The sequence below is a fragment of the Sinohyriopsis cumingii genome, chromosome 3 (genome assembly GCF_028554795.1).
Source record: "Sinohyriopsis cumingii isolate HCF-2022 chromosome 3, ASM2855479v2, whole genome shotgun sequence".
NCBI lineage: Eukaryota > Metazoa > Mollusca > Bivalvia > Unionida > Unionidae > Sinohyriopsis > Sinohyriopsis cumingii.
In genome coordinates this window covers 6042174-6063479 of record NC_142963.1, presented here as the reverse complement: position 1 = coordinate 6063479, position 21306 = coordinate 6042174, and the positions used below count along the sequence as shown (strand labels likewise).

The 21306-nt window shown below is 35.4% G+C and overlaps 1 protein-coding gene across 1 annotated transcript in view; it reads left to right on the top strand.

Annotated features, from left to right (window-relative positions):
• The window catches only part of LOC149802418 (mitochondrial import inner membrane translocase subunit Tim23-like), a 43506-nt gene that overhangs the window by 8835 nt on the left and 13365 nt on the right, over positions 1 to 21306 (top strand). The window contains exons 3-6 of the mRNA XM_089951625.1: positions 2787 to 2883; positions 9279 to 9360; positions 16173 to 16231; positions 19053 to 19163. Of these exons, the coding sequence (XP_089807751.1) occupies positions 2787 to 2883; positions 9279 to 9360; positions 16173 to 16231; positions 19053 to 19163 (349 nt within the window). The remainder of the gene's footprint in view (positions 1 to 2786; positions 2884 to 9278; positions 9361 to 16172; positions 16232 to 19052; positions 19164 to 21306) is intronic.

Here is a 21306-nt window from a genome sequence, read left to right as displayed (position 1 = left end):
TAAAATTATAATCTATCTGAAACAGCATTTGCAGTCACAGGCACTCGTGTTTATTAGTAAAAATGAACAAGATTATTTCAGAATACCCACTCACCATGTACATGTTAACACAAAGTAACATGGATAATAACCTACTCCCCCCCCCCACTCCATGCTAATTATCTTAACCAGAAGTCTGTTCAGCGTATTCTGTTCATTCCAAACGTGTTCCACATGTTTAATGAAGTACTTTACTCATCATTTAGTAACCACTTTCATGCGAAGTTTCTACTTTGAATAGTATCTTGACTGCTTTGGTCGATTGAAAGCTATGCTACCAGTGTGTTGCATGTTGAAATATGTTACATTGAATTCTCATTTGTGGTTATTGCTTGTTCTGCTCCAGGTTAAAAAAAATAACCACCCATCAGAAATCAGTATAGCTTATTCTCTGCGTGACAAACAGGAAATGTTGTCAGAGCAACAGAGAGGCTTCACAGTAAAGATTAGATATGTCAAGTACTTAAGTGGAGATGCTCTCAGTGTGTACCATTGCGCAAATCATGTACAAATTCGCACGCTTGGAGAACAGTGAAATGTGAGAATTATCTCAAATTCGTTGAAAGTCCCACATGAAAATGTGCTCAATGAAGTATACACATTTTTTTGTAACCCTTATCAAGAAATCTGTTTTTAGGGTAGCAACTGTTCCACATCTAGGTTCTTCAGGTACAACATGCACAGGAATAACAATTATGGTGTAGTTTGAACCATTCCTGAGGAAAAAGTTTTATAAATGCATGTTTAAAATACAGGCTACCTAGAAAACCCCAAATGTCTGATTCCCAGTATGGTTCATTACAATTTTGTTCGGGGGGCCCTGAGTGGCCGAGTGGTCTAAAGTGCTCTCTGCCACGGATCACTGCCATCTCGCCTTACATAACAGTGACAAAGCTAGCTATGTATATGACCCTTCAGAAAGAAGCACAGAAGAATAATGACACAAAGAAAGGGAGCAGGGTATGCTCAGAATTAAGAGATTAATGCTTATACAAATAGAGGTGACATCTGTAATAGATGTTGATTTTAGTAGAGCTATAAGAAAGTTGAACCAGAAGAAAGAGAGAGACAGATATTGAAGTTTAGGTAAATATTGGCTTATGACCAGTTCTTCCTCCCATCCTTTTTTCTTTGATAAAGGGGGAGGTCTCCCTTAAGATAAAAGCCAATCATCATCTCTCCTTAAGTTGTACATGGGAAGCAAATATGGAATTTCTCTTTTTTATGCAGAGATATTTAACCGGTGAATTAAGGTGCTGATGAAATAAATGAAATTAGCATAGAATGAGCAATGGGTCAGATTTCATACTGCTCAGGTTTATCACCTTGTGTAAGTTAAAATAAAATTGTAGAATAGGACAGGGTGTTGCCGAAGTTTTCCTTGTTCACTAACAAATACAAGTACCCATGGCTACGGCAGTCTGTGATAGATTTTGTTGGTTATTCAACCTTATTCCCATGCCCGGATTTGTTCTAGATGATATTTTCTTTGCACAAGGAAATTGCATTATTTTTTCTGTCTTGAAGATAATATTGTAATATCTTTCACATGTACCTGAGACATGAAATTGATAATAATACGTTTTCAAATCATTCATGTTGTACAAAACAAAGGGAGTTAAATGGAGCCACCATTAAATGGCCTAAACATCAGATAAAACTCACTGCATCCAACAGGTAGTCTGTTGGAAAGAATTTTTATCATCTCATCAATGAGAATTATATATAAATATATGATAACTATATGTTTATCTGTAGTCTGCATACTGGAAATAGTAACAGAATGTCAGCATACATTAAAGGGCACCACCTACCTTCCAAAGATGGAAAGACTATCAAGTTCATATATGTATCCGTATGTATTAGATTGCAGGCTGCGTATCATGAGTTGTATCGATACGCAGCACAGGTGTATCTAATGTGAAATCATAAATGTGTATATCTATGTTAATGTATCAAAATTCAGCAACTGTACATTTATCTATTATTGTACTTAATGTTACTTACAGATAATTATATTAAGTTTTTATCTATACAGAGGGGTGTTATTCTTTCTCACTGAAAGATTGACAAAAGTATCTACAAATCATGTAATGTGTATATGACATTACAAAAAGATTTTTTAAAATTGTTTTTTCTTCCTTTTTCTTATATCCCTTATCATAGTAGGTAAGTAGATAGGTGTGTGGGTAGGTAGGTAGATATGTAAATAGGTGTATATGTAGGTAGCTAGGTAAGTGGGTTAACAGTATGTAAGAACAATATAATGCCAATTAAAAGCTTTTGAAATATGAAATTTGAAATGGAAAGGAAAAATGGCAGTGTTTTTTTGTTGATGTTGTAATTATCAACAGTGACCAACATTTTGTTGTGAAGATAATTTCAGTCTCGGTTTAGTTTCTGCATGGCAAGGCGTGTTTCCAGTAGCTACAGGGGACAATCAAAAGCTTCGTAGAGGAAAGCTATCTAATCATTGATTACACTAGTTTTACTTCCACATGGACTTGGACTTAAAAATGCACCTTTACAGATCTCGAGACTTTGTTTCAAAATTATGAAAGTTTGCACAAATAGAGGCAGAAATGGTTCCAGTATGTAATGTTTCAAGAGACTGAATCATTTTGAGCAATATTAACTGTGATAAGTAATCATAATTGGTTAGAAGTCAGATTTTTACAGAATGATTCACGTAAAATTAACAGCATCTGGATTAAGATTTAATGGGTCTTTCTTTCCTTTAATTACAGGACACGGGTTCAGATTTCATCTTTCCAGAGGGTGCCAGTCGTCAGAGGGGGAGGTTTGAACTTGCTTTTTCGCAGATTGGTGGATGTGTGTTTGCGGGTAAGATCATAGTGGCATTAATCGACTCTTTCTGCATGTCTGATTTAAAAGTCATCATCATTCCTTTTGTCGTTGTCTCAGCTCATTTTATTTGCTCACCCTGTCTTATTGACAATTGAGCTTGAGTAAAGATTATACTTGAAATATGGGCATATGTCATGAAAATTTCACGCCGAGTTCAATGATGAGCAAGCTTCATGAATATTAATGAGGCTATCCTGCATCTAATTGGCTGAACTTGTTACCATTCTTATTGTTCCGTTCATCGCAAGTTCAAAATGGTACCTAACCGCTTTCACATGTATATGTCATCGTTCTGCACTTTCTGTTAACATATATCAAACAGATCTTATCAGCACTAAAAGGAGGGGTGGAAATGGCAGCTAAGGTGATGAGAAAAAAAGATCAAGATAATTTGTGAAGAAAACTAATGTTTATTGATATCATTTAGGCAAAAGATGTTGAAGGAAGTCAAGGTCCAGGAATTGAGATTTATTTACCTTGAACCTTAATTGTAACTGACTCCAGGATATATAGAGTTAAGAGCCACTAATCATAACTGACACAAGTTTGTATAGAGTTAAGATCCACTAAACATAACTGACTCAAGTATGTATAGAGTTAAAATCCACAATTCATAATTGACTTCAGTATGTATAGAGTTAAGATCCACTATACATAACTGACTTCAGTATGTATAGAGTTAAGATTCACTAATCATAACTGACTTCAGTTTGTATAGAGTTAAGATCCACTATACATAACTGACTCAAGTATGTATAGAGTTAAGATCCACTAATCATAATTGACATCAGTATGTATAGAGTTAAGATCCATTAATCATAATTGACATCAGTATGTATAGAGTTAAGATCCACTACTTATAGCTCACTTCAGTTTGTATAGAGTTAAGATCCACTATACATAACTGACTCCAGTATGTATAGAGTTAAGATCCACTAATCATAATTGACATCATTTTATATAGAGTTAAGATCCACTACTCATAACTGACTTCAGTTTGTATAGAGTTAAGATCCACTATACATAACTGACTCCAGGATGTATAGAGTTAAGATCCACTAATCATAATTGACATCAGTTTGTATAGAGTTAAATAAGATCCACAAATCATAATTGACATCAGTATGTATAGAGCTAAGATCCACTAATCAAATGACTCCAGGATGTATAGAGTTAAAATCCACTAATCATAATTGACATCAGTTTGTATAGAGTTAAGATCCACAAATCATAATTGACATCAGTTTGTATAGAGTTAAGATCCACAAACCATAATTGACATCCGTATGTATAGAGTTAAAATCCACTAATCATAATTGACATCAGTTTGTATAGAGTTAAAATCCACTAATCATAATTGACATCAGTTTGTATAGAGTTAAGATCCACAAACCATAATTGACATCCATATGTATAGAGTTAAGATCCACAAATCATAACGGACTCCAGGATGTATAGAGTTAAGATCCACAAATCATAACTGACTCCAGGATGTATAGAGTTAAGATCCACTATTCATAACTTACTGCAGGATGTATACAGTTAAGATCCACTAATCATAACTGACTTCAGTATGTATAGAGTTAAGATCAATTAATCATAATTGACTCCAGTGTATAGAGTTTAGATCCACAAATCATAATTGACATCAGTTTGTATAGAGTTAAGATCCACAAATCATAATTGACATAAGTTTGTATAGAGCTAAGATCCACTATTCATAACTGACTCCAGGATGTATAGAGTTAGATCCACTATTCATAACTTACTGCAGGATGTATACAGTTAAGATCCACTAATCATAACTGACTTCAGTATGTATAGAGTTAAGATCAATTAATCATAATTGACTCCAGTGTATAGAGTTTAGATCCACAAATCATGATTGACATCAGTTTGTATAGAGTTAAGATCCACAAATCATAATTGACATCAGTTTGTATAGAGTTAAGATCCACTATTCATAACTGACTCCAGGATGTATAGAGTTAGATCCACTAATCATAACTGACTTCAGTATGTGTAGAGTTAAGATCCATTAATCATAATTGACTCCAGTGTATAGAGTTAAGATCTACAAATCATAATTGACTTCCTTATGTATAGAGTTAAGATCCATTAATCATAATTGACTCCAGTGTATTGAGTTAAGATCCATTAATAATAATTGACTCCAGTGTATAGAGTTAAGATCCACAAATCATAACTGACTCCAGGATGTACAGAGTTGAGATCCATTAATCATAATTTACTCCAGTGTATTGAGTTAAGATCCACTAATCATAACTGACTTCATTATGTATAGAGTTAAGATCCACAAATCATAATTGACTCCAGTGTAAAAAGTTAAGATCCACAAATCATAATTGACATCAGTTTGTATAGAGTTAAATAAGATCCACAAATCATAATTGACATCAGTTTGTATAGAGTTGAGATCCACAAATCATAATTGACATCAGTATGTATAGAGTTAAGATCCACTAATCAAATGACTCCAGGATGTATAGAGTTAAAATCCACTAGTCATAATTGACATCAGTTTGTATAGAGTTAATATCCACAAATCATAATTGACATCAGTTTGTATAGAGTTAAGATCCACAAATCATAATTGACATCCATATGTATAGAGTTAAGATCCACAAATCATAAGTGACTCCAGGACGTATAGAGTTAAGATCCACTATTCATAACTGACTCCAGGATGTATACAGTTAAGATCCACTAACCATAACTGACTTCAGTATGTATAGAGTTAAGATCAATTAATCATAATTGACTCCAGTGTATAGAATTAAGATCCACTAATCATAATTGACATCAGTTTGTATAGAGTTAAGATCCACAAATCATAACTGACATCAGTATGTATAGAGTTAAAATCCATTAATCATAATTGACATCAGTATGTATAGAGTTAAGATCCATTAATCATAATCGACATCAGTATGTATAGAGTTTAGATCCACAAATCATAATTGACATCAGTTTGTATAGAGTTAAGATCCACAAATCATAATTGACATCAGTGTGTATAGAGTTAAGATCCACTAATCATAAATGACTCCAGGATGTATAGAGTTAAGATCCACTAATCATTATTGACATCAGTTTGTATAAAGTTAAGATCCACAAATCATAATTGACATCAGTTTGTATAGAGTTAAGATCCACAAATCATAATTGACATCAGTATGTATAGAGTTAAGATCCACTACTCATAACTGACTCCAGGATGTATAGAGTTAAGATCCACTATTCATAACTGACTCCAGGATGTATAGAGTTAAGATCCACTAATCATAACTGACTTCAGTATGTATAGAGTTAAGATCTACAAATCATAATTGACTCCAGTGTATAGAATTAAGATCAACAAATCATAATTGACTTCATTATATATAGAGTTAAGGTCCATTAATCATAATTGACTCCAATGTATTGAGTTAAGATCCACAAATCATAATTGACATCAGTATGTATAGAGTTAAGATCCACTAATCAAATGACTCCAGGATGTATAGAGTTAAAATCCCCTAATCATGATTGACATCAGTTTGTATAGAGTTAAGATCCACAAATCATAATTGACATCAGTTTGTATAGAGTTAAGATCCACAAATCATAATTGACATCTGTATGTATAGAGTTAAGATCCACTAATCATAATTGACATCAGTATGTATAGAGTTAAGATCCATTAATCATAATTGACTCCAGTGTATAGAGTTAAGATCCACAAATCATAATTGACTTCAGTATGTACAGAGTTAATATCCATTAATCATAATTGACTCCAGTGTATCGAGTTAAGATCCACTAATCATAACTGACTTCATTATGTACAGAGTTAAGATCCATTAATAATAATTGACTCCAGTGTATAGAGTTAAGATCCACTAATCATAATTGACTTCATTATGTATAGAGTTAAGATCCACTAATCATAACTGACATCAATATGTATAGAGTTAAAATCCATGAATCATAACTGACTCCAGTTTGTATAGAGTTAAGATCCACAAATCATAATTGACTCCAGGATGTATACAGTTAAGATCCACAAATCATAATTGACTCCAGTATGTATAGAGTTAAGATCCATTATATGATTATATAGAAAAATGACACAGCTTTCCATAAATTGACTGAAAAAGAATTACAGCATCTTGTCTCCTGCTGCACCATCAGTGACTTCTTACCTAATTCCCACATCCGTCAGGATCTTTAGATTAAAAAAAGGTCAACCATTTTGAGAATAGGTTCTACAATATGATCAGATCACTTCAAAACCCAATCATCAACAGGCTTTTCTTTTCACAACATTGACTCCCATCAACACTAACCCAGATTTTACAAGACATTCATGCCAGTCTTTGACATGGGAACCCCATCTGTTGATAAAGGTTAACTGGTCATGGAATGCCAAAACAAAATACATGGTTTATTCTGCAGCTTTGTGTACTGAACTTAAGTTGAATTTGCTGGAGTAAACATTTTTTCTTGAAACTACATCCATACATGAAATGTCTTAACCCTAACCCATATCTCAAGCAAACTGGGGTTGTGTTATGTACATCAGAAGACAGGAAACAGGGCCATCTCCAGGATAAGGGAATTAACTCCTTCTTTCTTATTCTTCAGACATGATTTTTCTGTTTTAAAGCGGAATTCCGCTTTTCTCCCAACTTAAATCTGATTTTTCTTGATATAGTCTGTTTTTTTAATATCTCCAATCTGTTTTTTCCTGGTTTTTTAAAACGGTCTCTTCAGTCCCATTCCGCAACGACCCTTGTAACATATTCGTTCCATATATTAGTTAGCCCACGAATCTCGTATAGAGTATTCTGATTCCTCAAAAGTTTAAATTCATCCAATGATTCTTCGTGTAAAGGAAACTGATGGCAATGGAATCAAGAAGCGTGCTTGCAAAAAATGTTGTCCTGAGTTGTTGAAAGACCATGACACAAGAAGTTTTGATAAAGGTTTAATTAAACATATGGAAATGGCAATGGCTGGAGCAAAAGGTTGACGGAAATTTAGTTGGTCAGTTTATAAGAAAATTGAATGCTCGAGGACTGGCATTTTTGTGACCACTGCAATAAAGATATAAATTACGGAAGTCTTGGTTGGAAGAGTCTGAACAGCTCCTACAAAAGAAGCTCATGCTCAGAAGAAAGATTTTTTGCATGAGAGAACAAATGTAGCCCTCTGTCAGAATAAGCACACTGCATGTTGCCAATACAAGCTGGAACTTGAAAGGAAAAAGGCTGTCATTGAGAAGGAAAAGAAACATTTGCTCATTGAGCCAACAAAATCAGTTGTGACAAAAAGGAAGGCTAAAGAAATCTTTGACAAAGCTGCAAAAAGAGCTCGACTGGCATATAAACAGGTTATGTCCAGTGGACAAAAAGACAAGTGGATATATGGGATTATTTGTAAATAGGTAATGTACATGGGTGTTAATTTTACAGATTTGTTATGAAAAGAGAGTTGTTGTTGTTGTGGGGTTTATCGCCATTTTTCAGCACACAATAGGCTATGCATGACAGCCAGTATTAATGGTGGTGGAAGAACCTGGGAAAACCCCGGGAAGAACCACCGACCCACGAGAAGCTACTGGCAAGCTTTCTCACATACCCACATTGGCCGAATCCTAGACTTGAACCCACGCAGACAGAGGTGAAATGGCAGTGATCCGAAATGGAGAGCACTTTAGACCACTCTGCCACTCGGGGCCCCATGAAAAGAGAGAAGTGTAATATGTTGGCAGCAAAAATTGCCAAATTATTGACTTAATTACGATGTGAACACTGGCATGTACATGAAATAACTTAAGCACCAATAGTATTGGAGAATAAATTCATGTGACAATAAACACTGTGAAATTATTCAAGTCAAGTTGAAAATTTTTAGTAAGATAGTTATGTTTTTCAAATGATTATTTTGTTATATATTATGATCATAAGTTGCACCATTGGATCCCCTGTTTGAGGGCACTGCCCCTTGAGACCCCGTTGGAGGTTGTCCCCCAAACTTTCCTTTCAAATTTTCAGTTTTTTTGGGGAATACCAAAATCATGTCTGTTCAGGGAGAAAATAATGATTAGTGTGTCATTTAATTCAGGACTGACCAGCAGTGTTTGGCCAGTGTTAATGCAACTTTTTATTTTTCATTACTGGTGATTTGACAGCAAGTGTCCAAACATTTCATTAACCTGACTCCCATTTATGGTTCCTTTTCCAAAGCACTGTAATAAGAAATTGTCTGAGATCTGAGGTCAAGTAAATAGTTTAGTACAGTACTATGCAAATTTAGGCTGAGTTTTGTTTTAACTAAGTCTAATTTTATTCAGTCTTTCTTTCCAGGTGCAGCTTTTGGCGGTGTAAATGGACTGTATTCTGGTTTCTTGGAAACAAAGGAATTAACAGGAGCAGCCAAAAGAACACAGTGAGTATATACATGTCATGTTTAGATTGGCTGTCTTCTACAGAGTATATACATTTTAGATTGGCTGTCTTCTACAGAGTATATACATGTTTAGGTTGGCTGTCTTCTACAGAGTATATACATGTTTAGATTGGCTGTCTTCTACAGAGTATATATATATGTTTAGATTGGCTGTCTTCTACAGAGTATATACATGTTTAGATTGGCTGTCTTCTACAGAGTATATACATGTTTAGATTGGCTGTCATCTACAGAGTATATACATTTTAGATTGGCTGTCTTCTACAGAGTATATACATGTTTAAATTGGCTGTCTTCTACAGAGTATATACATGTTTAGATTGGCTGTCTTCTACAGAGTATATACATTTTAGATTGGCTGTCTTCTACAGAGTATATACATTTTAGATTGGCTGTCTTCTACAGAGTATTTATATGTTTAAATTGGCTGTCTTCTACAGAGTGTATACAATTTAGATTGCTGTCTTCTACAGAGTACATACATATATAGATTGGCTGTCTTCTACAGAGTATATACATACAGTAGTCCCCCTCTTATAAGGCCACCCCTAATGCAGCAGGGAAGTGGCCTTATAATGCGGGTGGCCTTTCAAGAGGGGGATGACAAATGCGAATAGTAAACACATGAAAAAAGTCACAAGTACATTTAATTTTAAATATTTAATATTTTAATTAAAAAATCACATGCATGATATGAAATAAATGTAAAACAAACTTTGTCATCATTTGCAAAAGAATGCATGAATAACCAATGATACAGTTTTAAAACAGTCTTTATAATTATGTTACAGTTCACATCACGTCACTTTGTTGGTAATAGTCTAAAAAACAAACCAGTCTCATCACATTAAAAATATCCTTGCTGTCATATCCCCTGCATATATCATTTAGTCTTTTGTTCCAATCTTCGACAACTTCATTATTAACATCAGCTGATGCGTCGCTAATGACAGAACACTTGATATTGTGTCTCACTTGAAATATATTTGCTTTTTCTTGTCTTTCAAATCAGGATACAAACGTCTCCTGGCTCAAACAATCTTCCTTTCTCCGTCCATTTCACCTTTCCACTTCTGCAGAATTGTTTCATTATCTTTCACGATATTATTTATCTGAGTCTTCCCGACGTTAGTTTTCTGCAAGGATCCTGGACAACACCCTCCTCCTCCCCCCCCCTCCCCCCCCCCCCCCCCCCGTCAGTTGAATTACTTTCACGTTCTCCTCTAAACTGAGAATTTGTATTTTCCTCCATGACATGTTGATCTTTTTGCAGTAAGTTATTCATGTTGCCAACTTCAGTACTGATAAAACAATTTTGTATGCATCTAAACAAATTGCCGTGTGTTTTTAAAGGAAGTGATCTTGTCACGTGATTCATTAGTCGCAGTCTGGTACCCTATTGTTTTTATACATTTCTTGAAACTAGGTGAGAAGCCCAAACGGCTTCGATATGTACCATTAACATCACGCAGATCTGACCTCACGGCCGCTAGGATCCATAATTTTGACAATATTGTCAGTAGTAATAGCCACTGACTACCAAAGTGAACAAGCTCAGCATCTTACTAAGGGAAGCCATAAAGGCTATTAAACCATTTTCCTGCTGACTTTGGTATTGTACATCGATACTGCCACTTCTCAGCTGTTACTACTGTATTCTTAACAATTATCAGAGTGACTAAACCGGACATCTTATGATAACACAGCAATAAGGCTAATTGGATTACATGTACGTACCCTTTTGTATGGATTAAAATTTGAGTCTTTCTCGGTTTTTATGGAATAAATTTGGCTTCTCATGAGGCGTAAATGATATAATATTAACCTTAGTGGTAAATGTACTTTACTCAACACTTCTTTCAGTAACGAAAACCTGACATCGGGAAACAGAAATCGGATTACTTAACACACGTTATGAATACAATACTGGTTCTGGATACATATTCAAATAAAATGCGGCCGCTTGTGAGGGGTAAATTTTATGATTTTGCACTAATATGCTGGCCGCTGGTCGCGTTAGGCGGGTGGCCTTTCACGAGGGGTACTTTTGAACACAAACTCGTCGGTGCCAACGGATTCTGGCCGTAAGGAACGGGTGGCCGCTGGTCAGGGGGGGGCCGTTCAAGAGGGGGACTACTGTATTTAGATTGGCTCACTTCTGTATGTATGTATGTATAAATATATATACAAATTTAGATTAGAGTAGCTCACTTGTGCAGAGTATATACATTTTTAGATTGACTTATGAAGCATGTGTATGTATGTATATATGTGTATATATATATATATATATATATATATATAAAGAGATAGAGAGTAGCTCACTTTTACAGAGTATATAGAAATTTAGAATATAGTAGCTTGCTTATACAGAGGACATGTAAATTCAGATTGGCTCAATTTTACAGAGGACATGTAAATTTAGATTGGCTCAATTTTACAGAGGACATGTAATTTAGATTGGCTCACTAAAGGGGAGTAGTGGATAGGTATTGTACAAACCCAGGTACCTGCACATACAAAAGCATACAGCTGTCTAGGCATCAGCTGGAAATAATGGGTTTCACCAGTGCCTAGGGATAGGGCTAATGAGGCAGACTGAGTTATTCTTACTCATCTTAGCATGGTGATTTTACTGACTTTTATCTTGTGATATCATGTTGAGACTATATAAAAATGAAGTCAGTCTGATATAAAATATGGCAGCTATCTTCAAAATCTTGGTATCACTATTTCTTTTGAACATGGTGTTTTCACTAAAAGATTTCTTAAGATATCTAGTTGGTCCTAAATACAAATGGTGCTGACTTCTACCATGGCAGCCATCTTGAAAATCTTCTTATTGCAGCTTCTCTTGAAAATTATATTGATGTTGGGTGTTCATCAAAAGACTTCTTATGATATCCTGTTTGGTACCAATCTAACATCCAATATGGCCACCACACGGCTGGCATCTATAATATATTGTTGTCATTGCTCCTTTTGAATGGATGACCATGTCAGCATTGGGTTTTCACTGAAAGACTTCTTCTGATTTGGTCCTAAATGGAAATGCTACCAATCTTAGATGTAATATGGCCACCATAGCAGCTGTATAAAAAGTCTTTTTATCAAAATTCCTTCTGAACAGAAAGTCATCTTAACATGGTTTTTTTTACCAAAGACTCCTAAAGATGTCTACTTTGTCCCAAATGAAAAGGGTGCTGGTCCATAGCTGCCAACCCTTATGATTTTGACATAAATTTCACGACTTTTTCAGCAATGCACAAATTCATGCCGCAAGCAGAAAGTTCACGAATTCTCCAATTCTCAATTATTATAAATCTTTAATAAAATAACCAATTTCCCGTTAAGCGCTAGTCGTGATATTGGCAGTTGCCAGAACGGTCTGGTACTGCTGATCACAATATTAGTAGAACTACAGCCGATTGGTACAGTTGGCCGGGTAGCAAGCATTTTAGCCTATTTTAATCAATATGTATAAGAGTAGTTTTACAAATGATTTTGAGAGCAACTGGGGCCTAACCGGAAGTTTGCTCCACGCATGCGTCACCAACACTGATTTGAATTACCATATGGCATCACATCTAATATCTTGAAAATGGCTTCACCACCAAGGAAAAAGAAATGTATTGTTCAAAAAGTGAAGTTTAATTTGGATTATACCAAAATTGGCCATGCAATCAGCCATCAAACATTGATATACGTCATGCTTTTTGCACACAGTGTTCCACAAATTTTAGTATTGGGCATGGTGGCAGAGACGATGTGAGGTAGCTCATTGGTTGCAAAAAACACATAGAGGTTGGGAAAATTAAGAATTCGCAGATTTCAGCTCTGGAATATTTTAAGCCATCGATGGAAGACCTGCAAGCTACCAACGCTGAAGCATTATTTGTGAGTTTTCTTGTTGAAAACAATCTACCTTTATCAGCTGGAGACCATGCTAAACATTGTTCCGACAAATGTTCCCGGACTCAAAGATCACTTCCAAATTTTCCTGTGGAAGAACCAAAAGTGCTGCACTAGTTAAAGCAATGTCAGATTCCTCAGTGACTTCCATTTTAACAACAGTGGAAAGAGCGGATTCCTCAGTGACGTCCATTGGAAAGAGCAGACCAACAGTGGGTGAAATTTGGGGAGATTCTTGCATCAGGTGGAAGCCAGAAGTATGCCCTTTTATCTAAATTCATGCTGCAGCTCCTGTGCATTCCTCATGGCAACAGTGAAGTGAAAGAGTAATGTCTCTAGTGGGGGGAAAAAAAGACAGACTTTAGGGCCTCCTTAGGTGCAGAAAATGTTTCAGCAATTGAACTGTTTTGAAAACAAATTTATGATCAAGCAATTGAGGAAGTTAAAGATTGCCATGGTATCATGTCTTCATAAATAACCACAAGAACATGTGACATTTATGAATACCATAATAAACAGAAATGTAGATATATTTCTGCATATATGTACTGTTTTAGTTTGGCATCAGAGTTGATGGAGTTACTGTCATGGTATTTTTCACTAACTCCTGTCCAAATTCACAAATTTGTATCCATATTTGCACTAATTGCAAGTCAGGAAGGTTGGCAGCTATGCTGGTCTCGGGTTTAATATGGCTGCAACAGTGTCCAGCTTGAAAACCTTGTTATCACTCTTCTCCAGAAATGAGTGGTCATACCACCATGGGGTTTTCACTAAAAGACAATTTAAATTGTTTTGTTGATCTTGAACTAAAATGATGCTGATCTGACATTCTTGTTTTTGCTTTTAAAGGGAAATTTATTTTGACATGAGGTTTTCATCAAAAGATATCTTATGTTGTTTGATTTGCCCTGAATGAAAATGAATAACAGTAAATATGGCCACCATGATGACTGTCATGAAAATACTGTTATCTCTACTCCCAGATTGATGGCTATATCGACATCGGATTTTCATCAAAAGAGTTCTTATGATACCTATTTGGTCCTAAATGAATATGGTGCCAGTCCTACATCCAGTATGGCTGCCATGATGGTTGTTGTGAAAATCTTATTGTTGTGACCCTCCTTGAATGGAAGGTCATTGTGACATGGGGTTTTGGCCAACCCTCCTTGAATGGATGATCATTGTGACAGGGGTTTTGGCCAACCCTCTTTGAATGGATGATCATTATGACACGGGGTTTTGGCCAAAGGATTTCTACTCATGTCTACTTTGTCCTAAGTGAAAATGGAGCAAATTGGAAACTCCATTTTTTCTTCCTGCAGCAGCTAATTTGAAAATCTCATTATAGCTGAAGGACATTAGAAATGGTTACAACACGCATCAGTTAAAAGGAAGAACTAGTCTTAAATTCCTGGAAATTCTAATTGGCCAGTAGAGCATTTGTCCCTTTGAGTGACACTTCTTTTACTATTCATTTATCTCCATCATGAGGTCAAGTTACATTTACATGAACAAATTGTTCACTATTCATCTAGTTTTAGGAGGATATCATTTTGTATTTAATCTTTGCAGCGATGCTTGTTTACCATTTACATTGTTTTCTTTGATTGTCTTCTATTTGATTTAGTAAAATCTCCAACAAGAAATTGTTATTTGTTTATTGGGATTGAGATTTTGCCTCTATGAGAACCTTGCGTAATTTTAACTTCACTCTCTTAATTCACCACAGTCGCTGTTCTCTAAGATTAATCAAATTAGGTGTGCACCATTCTACAATATAATTCCTGTTTTATAACAGATCTTTCCATGCACCAAGTGTATAGGATGGTATTATTCCATGCACCAGGTGTATAGGATGGTATTATTCCATGCACCAGGTGTATAGGATGGTATTATTCCATGCACCAAGTGTATAGAATGGTATTATTCCATGCACCAGGTATATAGGATGGTATTATTCCATGCACCAAGTGTATAGGATGGTATTATTCCATGCACCAGGTGTATAGGATGGTATTATTCCATGCACCAGGTGTATAGGATGGTATTATTCCATGCACCAGGTGTATAGGATGGTGTACCAAGTGTATAGGATGGTATTATTCCATGCACCAGGTGTATAGGATGGTATTATTCCATGCACCAGGTGTATAGGATGGTATTATTCCATGCACCAAGTGTATAGGATGGTATTATTCCATGCACCAAGTGTATAGGATGGTATTATTCCATGCACCAAGTGTATAGGATGGTATTATTCCATGCACCAGGTGTATAGGATGGTATTATTCCATGCACCAGGTGTATAGAATGGTATTATTCCATGCACCAGGTGTATAGGATGGTGTACCAAGTGTATGGGATGGTATTATTCCATGCACCAGGTGTATAGGATGGTATTATTCCATGCACCAGGTGTATAGGATGGTATTATTCCATGTACCAAGTGTATAGGATGGTATTATTCCATGCACCAGGTGTATAGGATGGTATTATTCCATGCTCTAAGTGTATAGGATGGTATTATTCCATGCACCAAGTGTATAGGATGGTATTATTCCATGCGCCAAGTGTATAGGATGGTATTATTCCATGCACCATGTGTATAGGATGGTATTATTCCATGCACAATGTATATGAGATGATAAAGATTGTTACTTGCACCAAGTGTATAGAATGATAACAGCTTATTCCATTCACATTAAGATTTAAGTAACAAAAAGGTTAATTTTAAAATTGAACCATTTCTTTATTTTGAAATTTAATTTGTAAATAACTAGAGTTGAAAAACAATGGTATGTTTGCTTTAATGCTTTTTGTATGTTTGTATTTAAGCTTCCTATTTAATTCTAATTATTATTTTGTATTTGCAGATTGTTGAACTTTATTACAAAGAAAGGTGCTGCATCAGCACAATCCCTGGGAGTAATAGGTAATTTTAAAATAGGAATTTTTATGATTAATGCATTGCATACATGACTTCCATCAGTTTCATCATGTGATTTTGATGGAGAAGTCTCAGTCTGAATAATGTATGCAAGCCATATGGCTTGCATACACTATTCAGCATGAGACTTCTCCATCAAAATCATATGGCTTGCATACACTATTCAGCATGAGACTTCTCCATCAAAATCAATGGCTTGCATACACTATTCAGCATGAGACTTCTCCATCAAAATCATATGGCTTGCATACACTATTCAGCATGAGACTTCTCCATGAAAATCATGTGGCCTGCATACACTATTCAGCATGAGACTTCATCAAAATCATATGGTCTGCATACACTATTCAGCATGAGACTTCATCAAAATCATATGGTCTGCATACACTATTCAGCATGAGACTTCTCCATCAAAATCATATGGCCTGCATACACTATTCAGCATGAGACTTCTCCATCAAAATCATATGGCTTGCATACACTATTCAGCATGAGACTTCTCCATGAAAATCATGTGGCCTGCATACACTATTCAGCATGAGACTTCTCCATCAAAATCATACGGCCTGCATAGACTATTCAGCATGAGACTTCTCCATCAAAATCATACGGCCTGCATAGACTATTCAGCACAATCCTCTGGAGTAATGAGTAATTATAAAATGTAAAGGTTTTAGCTAGATTGATTATCTACTTCTCCATTCACCATCAGTTTCATCATGTCTTGCATACACTATTGCTATTATACAGAATTCCAGTAAGATAATTAGGGAAACTTTAACTTTGTGTGGGATAGTTTTAGGTCATAGACTGTACCATATATGGAAAAAGTTACAATGTAACTGAGTATACTATTAGATAAACTTAATATTCATGCATGTAATTTGGATTTTTTTTGTATATATATATATATATATATATATATATATATATATTGCAGGCACATGTACCCATTTTTGTTAGTTAAAACGAAAAGGATGTGACAAAACTCAACAAATTAAAGACTTGGGTGTCATTGTTCATAATATTGCTCCACCCTCAGCCAATTCCATGGTAATTATTTTATTTCAAGAGCTTGTTCAGCATAAAGTAGTCAGTCAGAGTTTCTTTTGACCCATGCCACCACTCCATATTTGATATTTGGACATTTATGTTGGGGTGTAGGGTTGGAACCAATTGCCGATCAAAAAGTTAGAATTAGCCGAGACCATATGGTGTTGGATAAGGTAGCTTCTTACAAACCGGTTGAACAAACTTGAACACCTTTAATTCGAGCCATACCAGCATGAACTCAATAGGAAGAAGATCTATTTTCTTAGAAATTGCAAATATAACATTTATTATGTCTTTAGTCTGCTGACAGATACAACAAAACTGCAACATTGATGAAATTTGATCTGGAACTCCCCCATTTGCATTACTAGTTACATGACAATGGTTGTTAAACTAAATTTGATTGGCACTTTGTGCATTAGAAGAAGTATTATGTCATAATTTGAACTTGCATGAAAAAAGTTTTATAAATGCATGTTTAAAATATGGGCTACCTAGAAAATGGAAAATGGCTGATTCCCAGTGTGGTTTATCTTCATCATGAGGATTTCTTTCAGTAAATGCTGGCTGATGATAGTTATGATAAGATCTTTTTAAAGTTATGAAGTATATAAGATTATTGGAACTGGGAAAAGTGTTCATGGAGATACCAGTAGGTAACTTTGAGTGGTATTAAATACAACTCTGATGTACATGCTGGATGGACAAAAATAGATGGCATGCTGGTCAGTCACCCTCTCAGCAAATGTAGAACAGGCAGAATACCAATCCAGATTAAAATAAAATCAATTTAGAAGTAGAATGCGATTTTCAGTTATGTTCTCAGACAGTGTAACCATTGGGGATCATGTGTTACAAAACTATATTGCCCTATCAGGGTTAAGATAAACTGAATAAGTAAGAATGAAAAATTGAAATTAAGAAGCTAAGATATTTCAGTCGAAATACCTGTCTCATTCTTAAAATGAGTCCCACATCTGATCAGATGGAGTAGCCTTATATGGCCCACAATGTTGAATGTAAATCAATGACAACTAGCAAGAAGTCTGTTAGAAAGTATTTTCCTTGTCTTGTCATGGATGAGAATTGCGTATAGATTGGTGCTAAGTATATGTCTGTCTGTAATTGGCATTCTGGAAATACAACCAGCAAATCACATAAAAAGGCACCAACTGAAACTGACAGACCTTTTAAAAATGGAAAGACTAGCCATTAATATGTGTATCAATAATGCATCTTACCATAGGCTGTGTATCATGAATCGAATCGATACATGGTGTGTCATTTCTCCCTTAAAAACAATATTGAAAGACTATCCTATGTACCAAATAATATTCAAAGACTACCCCATGTACCAAATTTCAGGTTGCCTCTCAAGTCAGTTGGTCTCATTAGTAATTGCCACAGTTCATCCATGCATGACAAATATTTTCTTTCATGTCAGCTGGTCTTTCAAGTCAGTTTTTGTTGCATATCTTATGATTTGTATACCAGGATAATTAACTGTTAATTAATTCACTGTGTGAATGAGTTTAATATATAGTCATTTAATGAAACAGACTTTTGTATCACGATAAATTCAATGAAGTTGTTTGTATTGCATACACCAATTTTATTCCCATTGCAGCCTTGCTGTACAGTGCTATTGGAGTTGTTTGTATTGTATATACCAGTGTTATTCCCATTGCAGCCTTGCTGTACAGTGCTATTGGAGTTGTTTGTATTGTATATACCAGTGTTATTCCCATTGCAGCCTTGATGTACAGTGCTATTGGAGTTATACTCTCTCTGTCCAGAGGAACGGAGGATGAGTTGAACACATTGACAGCAGGGACATGTACTGGCCTCTTGTACAAAAGTTCAGGTACACCAGCATTTAACTATGTACAAACAAATGTCCATTTTAGCTCATCAGCATTTTAAGTGTAAAAATTATTTACTCGGGATGTTCCAGAAATACTTAGAAGTTGAGGTGGTTGAAGGTGAGGTTGTAAATCACTCAAAGATTTAATTCCACTGATCAATGCTTGGATTTGTCTGAATGATTCCACCACCATCCTAAAACAGTCCACTGTTGTTTTGGTTCTTGCAATTGATTTTGCTATTAACTTTTTATTGTTGTTACAGTATGCTGATTTTTTATGGGAAGATAGTCTTATTGGATACTGAAAAAAATGCTGTCTCTGCGGTTACTAATTATGAGTAATACACACTTATTTTGTCATCATCTTGTCTAAATTAATTGAAAGGAAAATGAAAGTTTTGTTTTGTGCCTTGAATTTATATACAAAATGAATGGAACTATATTGTAAAATTGTATTCTTATTGATAGAGCAGTTTTTGAGATTTGTGTATACAAATTTTACAGGCCTCAAGAACTTGGGGTTAAAACTTGGATTTTAGCTCATGGTACCACAATGCCATTTGAGCTTATGTTATTTCCCAGCATCTGTCAATAATTGATTGTTACCACCCATGCAGAAGACCATATTTCTCATCAAGTTTTAGTCAGACTTATAACATGAGCTTAAATTGTCATGAGAAAGATTCAGGCGGATGAATGAGGTGATCTTGGATCTATTGGGCATATTAATGAGGTGATCATGGATCTATTTGGCATATTAATGAGGTGATCATGGATCTATTTGGCATATTCATGATGTGATCATGAATCTATTTGGCATATTAATGTGGTAATCATGGATCTGTTTGGCATATTCATGTTGTGATCATGGATCTATTTGGCATATTCATGTTGTGATCATGGATCTGTTTGGCATATTAATGTGGTAATCATGAATCTGTTTGGCATATTAATGTGGTAATCATGGATCTGTTTGGCATATTCGTGTTGTGATCATGGATCTTTTTGGCGTATTAATGAGGTGATCATGGATCTATTTGGCATATTAAGGAGGTGATTGTGAATCTATTTGGCTGAGCTTGTTATCACTCAAGAGACTTTTTCTAACCTGATTTTTAGCACACTTGACAAGTAGAAAAATTATCAAGATCTCATATGAGTACATTGAAGAGTAATCACATAATAGATTGGCATAGCACCTGGTCGGCAAACTCCACACATAATTAGATGGTTACTCAGGTTTATGCATATTCATGAAAAAGAAAGTAATCTTATTTCAGGCAGCTATGAGTGAAAATAGTGTAGCAGAATTTTGCCCATAGCTAGCAATAGTGCCTGAATGGATGGTCATATTGTCATGGGGTTTTCACTTTCGTTGCTTCTGATGAAATCTAGTGAATGGATCATTATATTGATATGGGGTTTTCACCAAAAGACTTTCATTGCTTTTGATGAGATCTGGTGAATGGATGGTCATATTGACATGGGGTTTTCACCAAAAGACTTTCATTGCTTCTAGTGAGATCTAATGAATTGATCATCATATATTTTGGTGAAAACTGTGTAGTATTAATTCATATTTAATGTTTTGACTTTTAAGTCACATCCACAATAAATATAGAAAGCTAACCTGAAGCTTTCATCCTTGTACTTGTGACTTTATCAGCAGATTCTCTACTGACTTTTAACATCACCCAGGGTAGTAGTGGGCAATGTTAACAAACTGTCACAGATATGTGGCAGGTTCCAGTTTTTAGTGACAGATTCTCTACTGACTCTAATCATCACCCAGGGTATTAGTGGGCAGTGTTAACAAACTGACTCTTAACATCACCCAGGGTATTAGTGGGCAATGTTAACAAACTCACTCTTTACATCACCCAGGGTATTAGTGGGCAATGTTAGCAAACTGACTCTTAACACATCACCCTGGGTATTAGTGGGCAATGTTAGCAAACTGACTCTTAACATCACCCTGGGTATTAGTGGGCAATGTTAACAATCTGACTCTTAACATCACCCAGGGTATTAGTTGGCAGTGTTAACAAACTTCTTAACATCACCCTGGGTATTAGTGGGCAATGTTAACAAACTGACTCTTAACATCACCCAGGGTATTAGTGGGCAACATTAACCAACTGAC